The 21,680-nt window shown below is 35.1% G+C and overlaps 1 protein-coding gene across 1 annotated transcript in view; it reads right to left on the reverse strand.

The window, feature by feature from the left end:
* LOC145692677 (uncharacterized) overlaps nt 1–21,680 on the reverse strand; it is a 1,521,027-nt gene that overhangs the window by 422,811 nt on the left and 1,076,536 nt on the right. Inside the window, exons 308-312 of the mRNA XM_081768059.1 lie at nt 14,856–14,912; nt 13,850–13,903; nt 8,710–8,769; nt 5,735–5,785; nt 1,850–1,900 (exon numbers count right to left, since the gene is read on the reverse strand). Coding sequence (XP_081624185.1) covers nt 1,850–1,900; nt 5,735–5,785; nt 8,710–8,769; nt 13,850–13,903; nt 14,856–14,912 — 273 coding nt within the window. The remainder of the gene's footprint in view (nt 1–1,849; nt 1,901–5,734; nt 5,786–8,709; nt 8,770–13,849; nt 13,904–14,855; nt 14,913–21,680) is intronic.

The raw sequence follows: 21,680 nt of genomic DNA on the forward strand, positions 1-21,680 counted from the left end.
AACTATGTGTTTGAGGATCGAACCAGGAACCTCTCCAGAGATGAGTACTCTATTACTATGCACCGTACAGTAATTACTATGCACCGTACAGTAATTATTATGCATCGTACAGTAATGACTATGCACCGTACAGTAATTACTATGCACCGTACAGTAATTATTATGCACCGTACAGTAATTACTATGCACCGTACAGTAATTATTATGCATCGTACAATACAGTTGTTTATAAATTTGACTTTACAAATTTTATTAACACCCAATTGAGGTTAATTAAAAAAACTGATGATAGGAATTTATCTAATTAAAGCTGTAGAACTCAAATTAAGTTTCCATAGTAATTTCTCTCTCTCGCTCTCCCCCCCACACACGTATATATATATATATATATATATATATATATATATATATATATATATATATATATATATATATATACACGGTATTACAAAAATATGTCACAATATTTTGGGAACAGATTCCCCACATAAAAATAAGAAAAGAAAAATTCATACGGACCTGTGCTCAAAAGTGGATAGTTTCGGAGTTATAAGGTAAAGAGATCGTGAAACAAGTGAACTTTAAAAGTCCATAGCTCCACTACTATAGGACCTATCGCACTCAAGACATCACTGAGGTACTGGTATGTGAACTATACAAATACCCATGTTTAAAAATGCTTCAGTACTTTCACACCAATTTTTAGAGAAGTAGGTGCAGAGTGATCAAGTACTCCCAAACAGCCTCTCTAAAAGTGATTGTGCAAGTATCGGAGATTCTGAAATATGGATATTTGTATAATTCACATATTAGTTCCTCAGTGACGTCGACCCGACTACAATCGGCCCTATACTAGTGGAACTATGGATCTTTAAAGTTCATTTTTCACGTTTTCTGTACCCTTTACCTACGAAAATACGTACTTCCGACAAGAGGCCCATATGAACTTTCTTTCTTATTTTTACGTGAGAAATCTATCAACAAAATATTATGCAAAATGTTTGTATATAATGCATTCAAATCCATAATTTAGCGTCATATTTTGTTGTAGCACATTCTTAAATTATGAAAGGATTCAAATCTTTCAGTTTTCTATATTAATAAGGAACTAAAGACATTACCGTATATACTTAGTCATTTTTGTTAATGAGCTCCTTTGTGGCTAAGCGGTTAGCGTACGCCCTTTTGGCGTGGGAGTCCCGGGTTCGATTCCCGGCGGGAGCTCACGTGATTTGGATTCCACGTTGATCAGTATATCCCGTATCCTATAACCTCGCTACTGAAAGGGGCGTTAAACTCAAAGTCAACTCAACTCAACTCATTGTTGCTAGCTTAACGACCGATGATTATGCTCTGATGCCAAAAGAAAGAGCCCGAGAACAATGGCAGAATAAAGAGAGCGAAAAGGAACGGAGGAACCCCAAAGAAATACACACATACAAAGTTATTTAATCAGAGGCGGATCCAGGATGGACTCCGGGGGGGGGGGTACACTGGTACTTAGAGCTACTTTTAAGAGCTCCAAACTCTAGGATGGGTTTTATTTATATATGAATTAAGAAAGTTTCCTCTTCTGCGGAGGGGAGGGCAAGCGCTCCGATAGTCAACCCCTGGATCCGCCCCTGTAGTTAATTACAAAGCTCACTTTGCTGGACCTGTGATCAATCCATCAACTCCACCTGCAAGACTGAACGCTCTACCACTGTACTTTCTTTGAGGTTTTTATTACGGCCATTGTGATGTGTATGAGAGCATAACTTATACTTTTAAATAAACACTACATAGCTGATTCTAAATGTATCTACTTTTTACGTCAGTTAACTAATTTCTGCATATCTTGTATCCTTACCGGTAGTTTCAGGTTGAGGGTGGTATCCTGGAATGATAAATGACAGTTCACCTGGAAAATAAGAAATCAAAATATAAAGATTTGATAGCTGTTCTCGTTTAGGATGATAAACTCAATATTATAGAACATATTTGCGAAATAAATTCAAAATTATACTAAGAGCCTGCCATACTAACTCGTCGTTACACGCACCCGCGGCAAATTGCCGCAGTTTTGCAAAAACACCTGCACTTTCCTTATTCTAAGACAATAGGGGCGGAGGGGCCGAGTTATCCCCTACTCACCCCACCTCCACCTGACCCTGACCGGTTTTGCCAGTCACGCACATGGTTCGGGAGTTGAAGGGTGTGTATTGGTCACCGTGAGCAAATTGCTAACGGCGCGTGTGACCACGTAAAGATTGTTGTGAGCAGGCTGCTAACGGGCGTGTTCTAGTGTTAAGTGTTGTATTTTAAGGGCCGTTTGCTCATTCTTTAAACGTGTTGTTTGAAGAGTAGAACAACAGATGGCACTAGTCAGGGCCGACGCGAGGGGGGTCGAGCCGTGCCACCGCCCAGGGCGGCAAAATTTGAAAAAAGAAAAGAATAGAGAGGCATCAAATTTTGAGAAAGAAAACTATAAAGGGGTGGCATGTGAAAGTACCGCCCAGGGCGGCAAAACTTCTAGCTCTGGCCCTGGCACTAGTATCGTACAAAGCTGCAAAGAACAGTTATATTGTATTACTTTCCACATGGCACGAGGACGATGAGTTTGGTGAAAGTACAGGTGATGCATGCAAACCATCAATTACCTTCTACAACAAAAACAAATGTGGTGTAGATGTCAGTGACGCCATGCAAAAAGAGTATAGCGTATCGAGTGTATCAAATCGCTGGCCACTAACAATGTTTTCCTTTGAATTGAATGTTGGTGGAATAAATTCGTTTGTTATTTGGAAAGCCAACAACATGGGAGGTAATGAATTCAACAAGCCTGCAAGAAAAGACTTCTTGAAATCACTTGGCCGATAGCTTATTTTGAATCATGCGGAAACAAGAATAGCTGCAAAGTATCCAATCGCAAGGTCAATAAAGGACCGGCTAGTTGAAATATTCCAACTTCAGCCAATTAGACAAGAACCTCAGGCAGCACTTGATCAGCGGGGTCACTATAGAATTTGCGGTCTCTGCCCTCGTAGAAAGAACAGGAAAATTGCTGTCTTATACATCAACTGCAACACTCCGATATGCAAGGAACACACAAGATCATCATGCACAAACTGCACCGAGCGTGGCCAAGGACCAGCTGCAAACGATAAGGACGGAGAAGGTGACATGTAAATATACATTCTAAATTTCACTGGACTAGTTTCATAACATCACTGTTCTAGTACATCAATGATGTTTTTGTACATTTCTTTTTGTATTTGTAATAATAAAACATGTGTCAGGAAAATTTCCTATAGCCCAAATAGCTAATGCGGCAATTTGCTCACAGCGCGTGTTCTGGCGTTACTTTGTAAATCAAAGAGTACAGCAATATGCTAACGTGGCGTGTTCTCGTGTAGTAATAGAAAATTCAAAAACTGTGAAAACATAACAAAAATTTTCTCAAAATCTTTAGGTTAATCTTTTTTAGGGAAAGTGTTTATAATAAGCTAAGAAGCCAAAATTTCATAAAATAAAATTTTCACTCTCAATGAAAATGTGCAAATACTGAAATTAACTATCAAAACTTGCGTGAGCAAATTGCCGTGATGGCGTGTCCTCATGTTACAATTGGGGGGCGTGTACTGACGTGCTAAAAATAATATAAAATTTACCATTTTTTGCTTGTTTTTAATAAGTAAAAGAAGATAACGAAATATAATTTACCACTTATGAAGCTTAAGTATTTTCAGAGTTTCAATCTCTAGAAATTACGGTGTTGCCAGAATAGCATGTCCTCCAAAATCTAAGTTAAGGCAACGACTGGAGGTACGAACTCAACTACATTTGATTATATATGATGTTATTTTGGTATCCTGTGAACTACTTTTTAAACAACAATATTATTTAATTTTAGTAATAGCATGTTAAAACTATTTCTTTTATTACAAACTAAATACAACTATTATTTAAAAAGTAGTTCAGTGGATACTAAAACAACATGGTACGTAGTCAAATGCAGTAGAGTTTGTTCTTCTAGCGCTGCCTTAACATAGAGTTTGGGGGAAATGTTATTTTGGCAACACTGAAAATTCTTCAGGTTCATATTTTCTGTTGTAGAATAGCATTATCTATGATTGTGATAAGTTGCATTTCATTACTCCCTTTTACATATGAAACACAAGCAAATAATAATAATAATAATAATAATAATAAAAACGGTAAGTTTTGTATTATTTTAATTTCAGGCTCTTAATGTAAAATCTTATTAAAATCCTGAAGTATTTTTTTGTAAGTGCTATATTCTTATTTGGGGATAAAAATAAAAGAAATAAAAGATTTTCTTTAGGATCTTTGTTTCAAACTAAAGTGAGGTATTACGATTACGGAGGAATATAGTTTCTAAGGCGAGGTGGACAATCGTAATGTTTTAAACAAGACTATAGAAGATAAGCTTAATTTTAATAGAAAACATAATTAAATATAATCAAACTGTGATGAATATTTGAATGTACAATAGAGAAGACTAAGAACACTTAATGTAAGCATTCTAATATTGTAACTTGAATTTTTGCAAGTCTTTTCAATATAAACATATCCCTTTGTGAGGAAAAAATAAAAGAATATAAGAATTAATGTTAAAAATATTTCATTATGAATTTACATTTTTTATATTTTAGACATTTTTATTATATTTTTTAATATTTTTATTAATGAGTATTATAAGAAATTTCTTTCGCAAAAAATAACTAAAATCAGGAAAAACAGAGTAAAAAGCAGGTACAGCTATGAAATGTACAATATACTATAACAGATTAAATTATAATCTGTACACATACAATGTTTTCTTACGTGTCCAATTCATACGTTCACTTTGTCAATGATGCGTACAATAAAGGATGAAAATAAGTACAATATAATAATAATAATAATATATGTAGTTTTTAGCCACCAGAGAAACATACTTAAAATTATCTATATATTTTTATTATATCTTTATATGCATTTTTAAGAGTTGATATTACATAAAAGTCCAGGCTCTAGTTATGATATTTAAAATGGAGAGAATGCGCCATTCGCAAGATGAACGCCGTAGGGAGTATTAAGTTTAGTGCTTTCGTTAAGATTTTTTCTAGTGAGACAAAAGGTTATGGAAAATAATGTAAATATAATTCTTAGAAAGCTCCTTGTAACAACAATTCTAGTAAATAAAACTCATGCATAGTTTAGTTTCTGCGGAAAAAAGTAATTTAAGTTCAGCCTCCCGTTCAGCAGCGAGGCTATATGAGAGGTAGACCCACAGTTTAACGTTGGATTCGAACTACAAAAACTCCAGCCAGGAATCGAACAGGGGTCTCCCACGCCAAAGTCACGTACGCTAATCGCTTAGCCACAAAGGAGCTCTCTGTGGAAAAGAATTGTGGAATTATTAAGACATACGCGTATGAGTGTGTTACGTGTGTGTGTGTTTACTTTCAAGAAGTCTAACGCTCTGTTCAGTGATTAAAAATAGGCTTGTTTTGAAAATTTAATCCGCTTTAGACAAAATTATGCTTACTATTATTACTTTCGTAATTTAAAATTGGAAAACGTAGATATAGTATTTACCTTTTAAAGTATTTTCATCCATTTTCTCCTTTTAATTATAATGAAAATAAATAAATAAATATTGAAAACTATTATAATCTCTCACGTATGATGATGTAATTTCTTTTAATTGGATCTTAAGTTAAAAGTTAGTTTGTAGAATATAGCATACCTGAAGGTAATGATATTTCTTTTGCAACGGCACTTTCAGTAGTACTTGACGCTGAAGAGAGAATTAATAAAACAAGATATAGCTCGACTGAAAATACTGAGTTTATATGTAAATGTATAATGAATAAATTAGAAATAAATATTACAGCAAAGAAGAACACGTTCTGTATGTTTCAATGCTTATATACTTTTCTATATTCTTTACTCCTATATCCTTTATTATTCATATCGACTACTTTTAAATACTAATGTGTCTCAGAACAATTCTAATGTACACTCATGTCCAAAATTATTGTCGCATATCTATAAATATGTTGTTGTAGGAATATAATTTGATAACGAATTCGCCCGGTATTTCTTATAATGTTAGTATGTGTATAATCGGCAACGACATGAATGGGGTAAATTTCGTGTCAAAAGAGCAGTAAATAAGAACAATAAAACAAAAATAAAACTTTCTTATCCATTTAGGAACATTTTGTTTTATTAATTGTAATTTTCGTATTTATAATTTTTCCTATGAAATTTACCACAAATATACTTTCCCCGACTATACACATAGTATCAGTATTAAAAGTACCCTGCAAAAGCATTAACAAATAATATACTTACAAGAAGACAGTTAGATATATGTGACAATCATTTTGGACATGAGTGTACATGCAACATATGTTAAAAATTAACAGCTTTTCTGTTTAAATGTGAATTTCTGCTCTTATTTCGTAATGTCTTCTATACAATTATATCTATATATATGTATAGTTAAGCAGAGACTTTTACATTAAGTAAGAAAAGATCTGTATTATCGCGTACTGTTAAATAACACAATTACAAACAAACAAAAGAAAATCTGTGCATCGGTCCCCATGGTACACAAAATCCAAATTTCGAAATCCCAGGACGATTGACCTTGTGAATTTGGTTTCATTAACTAAAATCGTGTATCTTCCGTATCCAATATCACTCAAATGTTTCGCCCATGAAAAGAATTGATACAGCTAATCGTTCTGAGGTTTCGAAAGTTGGATTTCTGTGTAACAGAAACATCGAATCCATACTATGGAGTCTTCTGCACAGAACGTCTTTAACTTTTTTGTATTGCTTTGTTAGATGAACGTTTTATATCCAAAATACTTGAGTTTCTTGATCTTAAGAAAAATTTGACACGGTGAATCGACCTGGGTTTTTTGAAATTTTGATTCTGTGTAAAAAAAAAAAACATCTAATACATACTTTGAGATTTTCTGCACAAAGGTTTTCTGTATAGCCGTGCTACGTGTATTTTTCCTATCCGAAATCACTCACGTTTTTCACCCATAACAAAACAATGGCACATTCAATCGTTCTGGGGTATCTAAATTTGGATTATGTGTAACAAGATACATGGAATCCATAGTCTGTGATCCGGTGCACAGCACTTTTTTTGTGTGTGGATGTGCTATTAAATAACTTAGACAGGAATAAAGTTTTAATTTTAAATTTATTTAAATATAAGGTCAAAATATGCAGTTACTCTTACACTTTTGTTTCGGTCAATCGAAGTCTAAATAATTCTGAAATCATTGTATTCTATTTTGTGACTTAAAAATCAGTTCTTGTTCCTCGCTTCCTGTGTGTCCGTAACATTGTCCGTATATATTTAAATTTTATTTTTTAGTTTAATAGCAAACGATTATACCTTTAGGTTAAAGGATTTCGCGACTATGTCTTATTTAGAAACTTTTTGATTTTATTATTATTATTAATTGAATAGAAACACTCAGTGGTCATCACATTGAACAGTGCTCCACTCTAAAATACTTAGAGCATATACTGAGAAGAATTGTGTCTTTGATCTCTTATCAATTCATTCACTGCTTTATGTTTCTTTCGTGCTTTGGAATTATTCAAAGTTTCTATTTTCTTTATGGACACAGCAGTTGTGTCACGATCTTTAAGACAACATCAAAAATAGACCTGACTATATTCACTAAAGGAAACACAACAAAAATTATTATAATTTATGAGAAAATTTTTAATTTTTTTTTGTTTTATCTATTTTTGTTACTTATGTAAAATAATTGTTCCTTAGTAAGCAACCACGACGAAACACGGCTAGTAGTTTTAAATACAAATTCAAAGTATTAATATCATGGCCAAAGAAAATCTGATTGAAGATAGTTATATTTTCAATTAATGGGTAAATACGGTCTCTACTCTTAAGAGATATTGTGCTCATTTGAGCGATCATTTTTTCGGAAACATGGAAATCTTAGAGTCCTGAGACAAAAAAAGAACAGCTATAGAAGTTGAATTTCTTGTGCATTATTTATCAACATAATAGAGCAAGGTTGCAAATAACCACTCGCTCACTCGCCCGCGGCGAGTGGTTCATCGGTGCGGGCGAGTATTTAATATCATACCGAAAGTAAGTAAATTATTTCCATTGTGGGATGTGAGCTAGTAGTTTTTTTCTTGGGCTAGTAAAATTTTGTTGCTTATTTGCATCCCTGTATTAGAGGCTGGTAAGCGATTCTTGTTTTTCCAACATTCGAGCGACGATATGTATGAAGGGCGTCTTGTAATAATGGAAAATGAAGAAATATAAAAGCTTCACTTATGTTTCAGTAAAGTATTTTATATAACATTGACATTATAGATTAAGTAATGTAATGTGTAATGTATGATACCTTTTAATTATCTTATAATAGCGTTAAGGTTGTATGCCAATGAGGCTTATCGTTTTCAACATATAAAACACTAAACGTAAGTATTCCTTTATTTTCTACACATGGTTATTAGCCAACGACTCTTCTATATCTCTGACATTTATTTCTGATTGAAGTCACAAATTTAGACTTTACATTTCTTTCATATACATTCTGATTAACCACTGTTTTAAGTAAAAGGAAACAGAATTTAAAAATTAAGATAATTTTAACTTCTAAGTAAAATACGCTTTTACTGTTTAATTTCAAGGTCTAAGTAATACTTTACCTAGACTTAGAGTTTCTGTAGCTGGTGAAAGTGTAGATTCCAGGATTGAAGATGTAGATTCTTCAGTTGTCAAAGAAAAGATAAAATGAGATAAAGTGCTTGGTAGTTTCTTTCAGATTGTTATGTGACAAATAAATAGGAAAATAACAATATGCTTTACTTAATTTTTGTGATATTATTCTACACACAAATAATATATTTATAAAATCATTTATAAGAAAAGGTCTATAGAATCTAACATCTAACAGATATTTGAACTGGAAAGAAGAAACTTATTTAACTTTTGAACATGCATATAGACAAGCAACCAACAGTATTTGGCCTTGTTTAGTGATCAGAATAGGTTGCTTCATATTTATAAAAGTTACCAAGAAAGTTTTGTCGTTTTTTGTGGAGATTAGCACCTCCATCAACTTGGGAAGCACTACAAGTTTGATCGATGGGCGCCATATGATTTTACTCTGGGCCGGAAGGCAAAGCGAGCAGACACCTGTGTTTCTTTGCTGCTCGTCTGAGGAAGGAGTTGTTTCTGGACAGGATCTTGACATGTGATGATAAGTGGGTCCTTTACGAAACTTCATCGTTGGTTAGGAACCTATGAACCGGTTCGAAAACAGCCGAAACCAGCACTGCACTAGAAGAAGGTTCCTCTGCGTATTTGGTGGACTGCTCATGGCATCGTGCATCGGGAGTTGCAACCAGCTGGTCAGAGGATCAATGCAAATGTGTACTGTCAGCAATTGAGCAGTGTTCAAGAAAAACTCAAAACTCTAGAGCCATCACTTCTGAATCACAAAGGGGTCCTCCTGTTACAGGACAATGCAAAGCCCCAGGTGGCTAGAATGACCCGGGACTCCATTCTGCGCCTTGGATGGGAAACACTATTGTATCCGCCATAATCTCCGGGCATTGTACTGTCTGATTATCTCTTGTTCCATTTCTTAAACAATACCTAAGAAGACATCAGTTCAAATTTCTAGAGAGGTCCTACTACACGACCCACCAAGTTCTACAGCGATGAAATCCATGGCCTTCCAAAACGTTGGCAGAGGGTCGTTGATGCTGAAGGGGATTATTTTGATCTTCCAGGTAGGTCTTAGGTAATAAGGAGTGTATCGAAAAGTAGTTAGCAACATTGCATATGTCAGGAAAGTCAGAAGAAAAGATAAAAGTGAAGCAAACCTACATTTTTATTAATAGAGAACCTCTATGTATCTACATGACAAAGGAAATACAACTTACATGTCCCGTCGTACATATGAACGTAGTTTCTGTTTAATTCCACCCATTAAGCTGTAGGTCCAAGTCTCACATAGCTTCTCTGCTGAAAGGGACGCTAAACTCCTCGACGGTGCATTTCCTCGATGCTGCAGCCCAGTTTCTCTTGAAGTCCGCCATGTTGCGCACTGGTTTATCATTCTTTCGGAAGTTGCGTTTGACAATTGCCCAATATCTTTCGATTGGATGGAATTGTGGGCAGTTTGGTGGATTCATGTGTTTCCCTACAAACTCGATGTTCTGTTCATTGAGCCACCGTACTGTCGTCTTAGCATAGTGTGCAGTTGCTAAGTCGGGCCAAAAGAAGGGGGGATTGCATGCCTTTTATACAATGGCAGCAGTCTTTTTTGTAGACATTCCTTTCGGTACACTTCTGCGTTTATAGTGGATTCTGCATAAAAAAATACCGGAGCGCAAACCATAGCAGCAGATTGCCTGCCATACCAGTACTTTTTCCCAAACTTTTCCACGTCAACGTGCCTCTGTGCAGCACATACATCCCCAGCATTGGTGCAGTATAATATTGGGGTCCCGGAAGTGTTTTTGAGTCCTCTTTTACGTACGTTTCATCGTCTATCAACACACATCGCTCTGGTGACTTTACGATGTTGTCATACAGCTTGCGGGCTCTTGTTTGTACCGTTTGTCTTTGCTTTGGTGTTTGTTTCGGAAGTTTTTGCTTCTTATAGGTCTTCAAATTATCTGGCCTTGATACGTTGAATCATTCCTATGGACGTTCTCGCTTTGGTAGCCAAATCCCGCACAGACATTGACGGATTTTGGTGTATCAACCGCACAACTTCACGGTCGACTCAGGGTATCTGGGACCCTTTTTTCGCCCGGATCTCGGCATATCTTCAAAGCTGTAATGTTCACCGAATTTCTCAATGACCGATTTCACAGTTGTATGATGAACCCCACACTTTTTCCCTATCTGATTGTATGTTATGCCTTTGACGGTGCACCAATTGTGCAGGATTTCCCACTTCACTTCCAGTTTCACACGCGGCATTTCCCATTCAACTAGGAACACAGCAACAAGCACGCAGCTATCCATTTACAAGACTTCAACTGACCAGGTGTTTCCAGGTTTTGCCGTCTAGGCAGCCTCGCTAGTGCACACCAACATCCCCAATATTGCTAACTACTTTTCGATACACTCCTTATACCGATATTCGAAGGTGTTGGATAAAAAGCGACAGAACTTTTTTGGTTACCTTTACATAATGAATGTTGTATACAATAAGGGAAGTGAAAATTCTTGGCTATTCAGTGACAGTTGTTTCTGGAAACTTAGTATCACTTTCAATAGTAAGGTTATATGATATGTGAACCTAGAGTTGAAGGTGGAATCCAAACTACCGTGAAACATTCTAATCTTTTGTATATTTCGGACTGGGAATCGAACGCATGCCCCGTGCACCAAAGAACAGGGCTGGTTATTTAGTGAGTATGACATGTTAATATATCTTGTGTGCCTCCACCATTTAATAGATTATTCATTTCTGATTTCATAATAATTATGTTAGTGCTAACATGTGTATAAAGTCGGTTAACTAACAAAAATGAAGAATTGGAAATTTGAGGACGTATTTGGTGAAAGAAAATACATATTTCTGTCTGCATGTGTACATGGCAAAGATATATCTTAAATTTATATGTTGCGCAGATTAAAGATACGTATTTCACATACGAAAAATAATTTTAAAGAAGTTCTTTTACGTTTCGGAATCAATTACATTGATTTTTTTACTATCTATTAAAAGAAAATAATAAATTTTGATAGACAACAATGACGTGACACATAAGTCAGAGTTTCTATATCAGGAATAAACAGAGAGTTTGAACTTTATCAAATTTTCGAACTAACATGACTAGTACAATTTCGTGTACTTAAATGCGATCTCACATAACAATTTAAATTATTAAAACAGAAAGCGATCAAAATAAATATAATACTATCACCTAACACAATGACTGCATTCAGCTGTACGTTAGCGGTATCAGCTCCAAATAAGTTATACGTGCATAATGTTCTGCGTATAGATATGGGAAAGTTATACCTTAGACTTATGTTGTACAGATTAAAAATATGGGTTTCACGTATGTAAAATGATACTCTGTGTGTAGTGCGTGGTGATTTTACGATGGATCAGAGAATAGAAGAATGCGTGTGTATTAAGTTGTGTGCGAATCTTGGGAAAAGTGCTACGGATACCTTTGCAATGATTCAACAAGCATATCATGAAAAGCACTTCGGAAACTCAACACATCAACCCAGTTGCATGAAACTATGCACTCTTATGCATTAGATATGCTAGTCTTGCCACCTATCGGTGCAAAGCTCTACTACTACTTCTTTCCAGATGGCAGTATCAGTCCCGAAAATTCTGGATAGCACCTCGTACTTTTGTTGATATTAGCTTTTGTATTTTGTTATTCCACCTTTGTATGTTTCACATATTATATGCGGTATTCATCTAGCTTTTAATAATATGGAGGTTCATTATAAGAATTTTTTTATGTGTTTTAAACTATCCTCTCGTGTCAAGAGAATATTTAGCCAAGGGCTCCCCACTGATGACATTACAACTGAATTACTTGTTATGATACAAAAACAACTAAGAATATCTAGAGTACAGTCTAACTATTTAGAAGTAATTTTAAAATAACACGAGGAAACACAACTATAAATATACAAACTTCTAACTAGATTTTCATTTGGGGTATAAACGAACTTCTTCATAGCTAAATGATCAGATTCGCTACTTTGTTACGGGAAACCAGAGTTCGATTCCCAGTGGGAACTGTTGTAGTTGAATCCCACGTTAAGCTGTAGGTCCAAGTCTCACATAGCTTCTCTGCTGAAAGGGACGCTAAACTTAAATTAAATCCAATATATATAGACCACTTATCTTAATACCCATTGTAACTTTTAAATTAATGCATTAAAATTGCTGAAACTTTGTACCATGCATATATTGGTAGAATATTTTTTGCATACCCTGTAATATCAAAAGATTAACATTATTGCCATCCAAATATAAAGTTGTATTTTTTTTCAAATGGTAGAACAGTGTTTGTGTAGTTCTTGGTTTTTCTGATTTTTTGTTTCTGTGATAATTGAAAGCACGAACAGAGACAAAAACTTAAGTTTATAGATACCAGATGGAATCATTGCATTTCAAAATGTGAGTGTTTCTTTTCGTCAAATAACTTCCAGACTGAAATTTACTCCAGCGACTTTCTGTGACTGCATCAGACGGTTTTAGTTAACTGGGTAGAACGCGGACAGAAACCGAACTGGAAGATGTTGTATTATGACACGCACAAAAGATCATACTATTGAAATACCAAGTAAAAAAGAAAAGGCTCATTGCACCGGAACTCCAATAGGAATACAATCGTAAGTACTCTACATAAATTTAATTTATTACTGTGCAACGGCGATTAAGATAGCTCAGGAAAAGCTGGTGTGCGGAAACACTTGGTGAAGTGAAAGAACAAAGAAAAGAAACTTCAATAGGCCTTGAAAAAAAAATGAAAAATAGAGCAGTTGAAATAACAGTTGATGTATGACATGTTGGGCACTGATGGTCATTGCTAGTAAAAACTGACTGAAGATCTCACAGATGACCTTTGTGTTAAATAGTTCTCTTAACTTACTAAAACTTGTCCCAGTTTAACTACAACCTTAGGTGGAGCACATTGCATACACGTGCTTGTTCTTCGGGTTGTAGAAATATTGCAAGACTTATGGGTCTGTCTTGTGTGAACCTACAAATTATAAGATACCAGGTACTATGCATGTGCGGTATTGTAATACTAATATGCTGTCGCATAAGATAATGTTTCATATTACCTGGTATAACAGTTTGTTCTGTTTGTTGTCCGTAAGATAAGGGCAACTGTTGCTCTGCAACGAAGTAAATTATTATCAGATTATAAGTACATAATTGGAAACAATTAAATAATTGACATAAAATAATTGATCAACATACTAACTAATATTGAAACAAAGGCTATCGCAAGAGAGTAAACTGTATGAAGTTCATTATTAAAGTAAAATACACGTAATTGATTTTAAACCCAACATTACTTAATCAATAAGTTCAAATGTAAACCATCGTCTTTCTTACTTGATAATTGAGATTGTCCTAATATTTCTTGTGTTTGCTGTGGTTTTTCTTCTAAGATGGAAAGGATTCATAGAAATAACACTGGCAAGTATTCTGAGTAGAACATAAGAGTGTGATTTTTTTTCAGAGAAGAATAATATTATTTTTTAACTTTTAGTTCTCATTTATAAATAAACCTTCTCCATAATTCGCTAAATGGAAAAACTATATATCACAGAAAACCTCGATAAACATTTTTGTTGTTTCGTGACAAATAGAAAAGCGATGATGAACAAAAAAGTGAAAAATATTTCTTAAACTATTCATGTTTTGTAATATTCTTCATTATAGAAAATCCTGCCTTATAACAAAAGAACAATTTTGAAAATCTGTAATACACAGAAATTAAAATCATGCTATAAATCACACATTTTTAATGTGACGCACAAGGATGTTAACAGAAAATGCAAACACATAAACATATCTATTTTTCAATATTTCAAATTATATTTTGTATTCTTAATTTACTTATCTTTTATGCTTTGATTTGCGTATTAACAAATGTTCTTAAATTACTAGAGATGTTCAAATTCAGAAACAGGTGCAGTTGCAAGCATTTCGAATTATATATGGTACTCTAAATTCATATCTGAACGTCAAACTTAAACTGAAATTTTAAAAATATTTATTACTTGTTTGAAATGTACGAATCACAAATTGAATTACAAATAAATGTTACAATACTATTACCTGAAACTAAAGGCTGTTCTTTTTCAGAAGACAAGGGAATAGCTGTTGTCTCTTGTTCTAAAAAAATACAATATCTTGTTTTATATGAGACAGAATTTCATAAATAGTAACACAAAGATTTTTCTCGATAAAAATATTATAGAGCCTTGATTTAGTAAATATTTACAATCTTGATCACTTACAGCTCACGCTATATTAAAATTAAAACCAAAAGACCAGTATTTCTTATTACACAGGCAAACGTATTTTTGATAATATGTCACTAATTCTGTATAAAGAAGGAAACAGATAGTTACGTCAATCTTTCGTTGTTATATTACTTTTAATTTTGATAAAGGTTTCTTATCTGATACAGAGAATATATATATGCTGCTCAAAAGATTAGGGGATCAGCTGGAATATCACACAATATCTTAAGATAGTGTATGGATAAGCTTGTTTGACCCATATCTATCATACAAGAAGGAATGCTTTAAGTTACACTAGAAAATGGGGCACATACTGGTGTTTGGCCACGGGAAACCTTGTTTACATGGCTCATGAAACAAGACGGATATGTGTGCACTTCTCGAACTGTTCACAAACAGGCAAGGCAACAACACTGATTGTTCCTTTCTGTGGCGTATGATCACCTCGAACAGCCAACACGGCCTCGCACCTCGTGGAGGCCCTATCCTGGTCTTCTTCGAACACTTCCAGTTGTTTGAAATCGATTCCACAATCGGGAATCACACTTTGTAAAACTCCTATGGTATTTGCCTCCTCCTGCTGTGACTGACTAGCTTCCAATCTGTCGACAGCTCGCCATGCCAGCGATTTATTTATTTATTTTATTTATTTATTTAACGGCAGAGTTAAGGCTATATTTGCCTTTTCTTACACTCAACCAACTCAAATGTATACAAGATATACGTACTACCATTGTCATCTAATCCATAAATATTACAATTACTACATTAATGCATATGTACATACACACATATATACCCCTACACACGAATATGCTCCCTTACATACCCCCTCCCACGCCATACCCTCATACTATTTATCATAAAAACAAGAAAACTATACATACAGCATACACAGAACGATATATGTAATCTTAAAAGTATACTACCTTACATTCCCCCCTCCCCATACCTTCCCACAAACCTAGTATTATAGATAAATACTTCAAGTTTCTGTTTACATTTGGTTGCTACTGCTCATCTTTGTGAAGAAAGAAAGAAAGATAAAAAAGAACATCATTCCCGAGATTGGTGTACATTGGCTAAAGCTATCAGATATTGCTTCAAATTTCTTTTGAATGTCGCAATTGAGGGCGAATTCCTTACATCTGGTGGAAGTCTGTTCCATTCTCTAATACCAGAGATTGTGAATGAATTAGCCATTTCATTCGTATTATGACGAGCTATCGACAACAGTGTTGATCTGCTAGAGCGAGTATCACGACTGTGGCTATCTCTAACATACTGCAGTTTATTGTAAAGATATATAGGCACACCAAATTTCAAAACTTTAAATAAAATTGTCATTGATTGGTATATGTAGCGAGCTTGGATGTTTAGCCAGCCCAATTCATTAAAAAATGGCGTCAAGTGATCAGAACGTTTGAGATTAAAAACAAACCGAACGCATGCATTTTGAACCCTCTGTAACTTTCTTGGCGCTTCTTTATTTACATTGCCATAAGCTCCAATGCAATAATCAATATGTGATAGTACGAGGCTTTGTACTATAGATGCCTTAATTGGATAAGGCAACATATTTTTCAAACGATATAGAGAGTGCAGTGCACCAAACGCTTTTTTGCATACATGATTTATATGATTCGCCCATAGAAGATTCTGATCAAATATGAGGCCAAGATTTTTCACTTTTTCATCAAAAGCTATATGTGCGCCATTTAATTTAATTTTACGAAGTTCAGTGCTCTGCAGTTTGGAAAGGATATTTCTCGAACCAATTATGATACATTTAGATTTATTGGGATTTAGATATAAATTATTAGATTGGGCCCAGGCACTTATGCGTTCCATGAGTGAGATAGTGTCATTTATGTCTCCAAGATCTGTCGAAGTATACACTTGAACATCATCTGCATATAAGTGATATTTAAGGTGGCGAATTTGTTGAGACAAGTCATTTATGTATATAGAGAACAGGATCGGTGCTAAGACCGTTTCTTGACTAACTCCACAGTGCACTGTTGTCCATGAACTTTGATTGTCTAGAACAGAAACACGCTGATATCTATTTTGAATATACGAACGAAACCATTTAACCGACGTATCTGTGAAATGAAAGAGTGACTTAAGTTTTGTTAAAAGAATTTCGTGATCGACCGACTGGAATGCTTTAGTGAAATCTAAAAGTAAAAGTATTGTGAGTTGTTTCTTGTCTATGCTTTCTCTAATGTCATCTGTAATTTTTATAAGAGCCGTATGTGTGGAGTGTCCTTTTTTAAAACCAGACTGATATGGACATAAGAGATCATGGGAAGTTATAAAATCAGACATTTGATTTAATACAATATGCTCCAAAACTTTCGAAATACACGGCGTCACGTTTATTGGTCTTTAATCGTTCGCCGTTATTGGTTGTGCAATTTTCTTGAGGGGATGAATGAGAGAAAATTTCCACTGACTAGGAAAACAACCCGAAAATAGAGAGAAATTACATATGTCCATTAAAGGGAACAGAATATATCTCGTGATCTTCTTAAGGAATTGTGGTGGGATGTCATCAGCCCCTATTGAATTGGATGTAATTGTTTTCAGAGCTACCTCTATTTCTGGGACAGAAACCGTTATAAATTTAAATTTTTCGTGAATACTTGGGTTTTCGCGTATGTTTTTCAAAGTAGATTCTTTTGTAACACCGTCTATAGTTGGGACCTGAGCAAAGTGATCGTTTAGTTCATTAAGCGGAATGTGTATAGATTGTACGTCAGTCTGACGGTTTCCTATACCGAACATGCGTAACTTATTCCAAAGATATTTGGGGTTATTGCTTTGAGTGCATAGATCAGCCGCAAATCTAATTTTAGCAGTTCGAACTTTTTGTGTACATTTATTTCTAAGGATTCTATATTCTTCAAAAGTATTGGCAGAACCACTAGGATTAATTTTCTTGGACCATTTAAATTTCTGATATGCCAAGTCCCCTTCTTTCATGAGCTGCAAAATGTCTGGTGTGATCCATGGATTAGCAGGTTTTTTAAATCTTTTGTTTTTTTTAGGTGCATGTTTATTGAGGAGAGTGTGAATAAAGCTATTAAATAATTCTAGCTTGCCTTCAGTGGAAGGTATAATTAGGACGTCATTCCAGGGTATTTGCGCTGCGTCCCTATCTAAAGTTTCATCATTTATGTGTTTTAAATTTCTAAAAGTGGAAATTTTAAATCTATATTTAGGAACTTTTAGTGAATAGCTAGCGTATATTAAATCATGACGTGAAAAACCGGGGGCAGGAAATTGCCCATGACTGACAATTCTAGAGGGGTCAGCAGTTATAATATGATCTAGGAGGCTTTCACAATTGATTGTATGGTGCGTTGCCTTCAACTCAAAAAGTGAAAGGTTGAGTGAGAGAAGGGATTCTTTGTACTTTTTACACTCATCTTTCATCGAAAGTAAATCATAGTTTGTATTCCCACAAACCATGATATGTTGGTATATGGGAATATATTTAGATATCTCGTTTAGGAAGTTGTCAAATTTGGCTTTAGGTGGTCTATACACCACTGCTAAGAGCACCTTTTGGTGGTTTAAATTCACTTCTAATATAAGGAATTCACTCTCGCATGTATAAATATTAGGCGATTGACTCACCACTTTCACTTTTAGGTCAATTCGTAGATACGCACATACTCCTCCCGCCCCCTTCCCCGTGCGATCGAGTCTCAAAAGTTGATAATTTGGGAGTTCGATCAAAGTTTTACTCAACGATGGTTTCATCCAGCTTTCCGATATTAAGATGACATGCATGTTTAAGGAGTTAAAAGTAACTTTGAATTCTTCTATTTTCTTCAAAAGAGACTGAGCATTCAGATGACAAATGTGCATAGCTTGTGGATGTTTACCAACCGCTCCCTGCAGTTGGAGAGAGAGGCTCAGAGCGGGAGGGTTTACGGTACAGCCATTGTCTCTCGAGGGGGATGCTTCTAGGTCATTCACCGTGACATCACTCAACCTTGACAGCCATTCAGGGAACAGTGTTTCTAATTCAATATCGATATCACCATGTACCATGCTACTTAGAAATCACGATGTAAAAAAAGAAAGAAAGATAGATAGAGATTAATTGAGTAAACAGAACATCAACACTTACGAATCTCGGGACATTGCGGACTTTATAACTTACCATCGGTAACACTTCAAACTTCACATTAGACGTAAGCACATAAACTCTTACGAGGCTATTATAAACTTTGCGAATAATACTTGAAAATAATAGTGTTAGTACTATATCTAGTTCACACTGAGAACCTAGCACACTAATGGATAAAAACATTGAGGTATCCAGAAACTCACATAAAAGAATATACATAAACACCCAAACAACACACACTGACAAAGACACAAACAAAAATACAAACAGACATTGACGCACAATACATCCATCTTCCCACTTAATTGAACGTAATTTATGCTACACCCTCTGTCCTCCTCACAACCATCGTCTCTAGTTTTTTTTAATGAAAAAGGCTTGGCTCAAGCTTTGTGCTTAAAGTCTACTAAGGTACTTATATGCACTTCACACTGTTTAAGTTTGTTCTTCCCCCATCTGAATCATGGAAAGTTCATTTGCATTGCTAATTGTGTATTTCTGCCGTCCACACAAAATTACAATTCGACCATCGGAAGTCCAACAATTCCGAATCAAAAACTTTTCCTTCGCACACCTAAGCAGCTTCTGTCTATTCTTGGTGAGGGACTCCGTTACAAGTATTTTCGAACCCTTTAGTTTTTTCTTGCTTTTCCAGACAAGGTCCCTGTAGCGATAGGAGATAAATTTCACTATGAGAGGTCGATGACCTTCTTTCACCACTGTAGCAGCATTTCTTCTACGGGGAGTTCCCACCCTATGACACCGATCTATTACTGCGACGTCTAATTCAACATTCAATTTGCTTTTGAAAACATCTAAGATCATAGTGGTCGAATATTTATTAGGAGTCTCCGGTAGACCATGGATTAGAAGACAGTTACAGCGACTATATTGCTCCAATTCATCAATTTGGTCCTGATTCGAAGCAAGGGACGACTTTATGCTGTCAATATCTTTGCGCAGTATCGTGATTTCAGTTTTAATCTTTTGTATCTTCCTTAATACAGACACCAAGTCCGCATCCTTCTTGTCTTCGTCGCTCTGTAGCCCACTGCCCTGTACACTTGCTGATGATTTCGGAGATTCTAGTGCCTTTGAGACAGTTTCTTCTAATTTGCTAATTGTTTTCTCCAGGGAATCACATCTATTTCCGAGTGACTTCTCCACAGACTTTTCCACATTTTTACCCTTTGGATTCACCATTGCTAACGAAGTTTGCAACACTGGATGAAGACACAAACAGAAGACAAATGAAGCAAAACACTGTTTTTTTCTTTTCAGATCTTAGGCACAAATATATGTTAATAAATACCCGGCTATCAGTTCATATGAAAGCAAAGACACTATTTATATAATGAGCCATCACTGTTGGTCAGACGTTGAACTAATATAACTGTGAGTAGCAGCATTTACCACAAGAAACTGACAATAGTAGAGAGAGCGAAATTACACACCAACCAGCACCTCCGCCATTTTGCAATTATCCCCGAATTTAGCGATTCTGGCAAATCACGTTGTTGTGCATTTCACTACGTGGATTTGTGTCGCACTATACACTCACAATGAGAACATAGGTACCCTGGAGCTAGAATGTGTTGGCAGCGCCACACTAGAAAATGACCTCTGGTAGCGCCACGTCACGGATCACGTGCACAGGTGTTTCAAACGGTACGTTTGACCGTTGTGCCATCATGCTGGTCGATTTTAATCTACATTATTCGTAAGACATTTTACTTGAGTTTTCATCTGATCCCCTAATTTTTTGACCAATATATATAAAACAAAATTTAAAAGTAATGTTCTGTTCATATCTTAAGTCAGCATGTAAGATATATTTGACGTAGTAGATGTATAACATAATATATCATTTCTGTATGAGTTAATATCTATAAACGAACTCTGATTTTACATTAACTTTTCTAACTAAAAACTGAAGTTTTAAATTTTCAATTAAATTACGAACCAGTTGATATGTATTAAGTGAAGGCGTAAATCTTCGTGCAAATAAAACAATTTTAGATGCCATTTTTAAATTATTAACAATATCTAAAGTAACATATACCTTGACTTATTACCTGTCCCTTTACTGATACAGAAGAAATTTCTGTTCTTTCTTGAATTAGGAATCAAAGTTATAGGGAATTATCAAAAAATGGAGTTGTGAATTTTTTGACGGATATTCAAGTTGACAATCTCAAAGATTTTTAAAATGCATGTGAAATAAATTTGATAACCATTATATAGACAATGAAGTTCTGTGGTGATGAAAACGTATTCGGGAAACCGAAAATATCTACAGTACAAGCAAATGGAGGCAAAAATGTTGCAAGCGTTCCGAAAGCTTGGTAGGTCTATGAGTTTAGAAGTTCATTTTCTGGATCTGGACTATTTTCCTGACAATGTGGGAGCAGCAAGTGAAGAGGAAGGGGGGCGTTTGCAACAAAGATATCGAAGACATGGAACGACATCAGGGGAACTGGAGTGTTACGATGA

The sequence above is a fragment of the Thermobia domestica genome, chromosome 8, assembly GCF_964235325.1.
Source record: "Thermobia domestica chromosome 8, izTheDome1.hap1.1, whole genome shotgun sequence".
Classification (NCBI taxonomy): Eukaryota; Metazoa; Arthropoda; class Insecta; order Zygentoma; family Lepismatidae; genus Thermobia; species Thermobia domestica.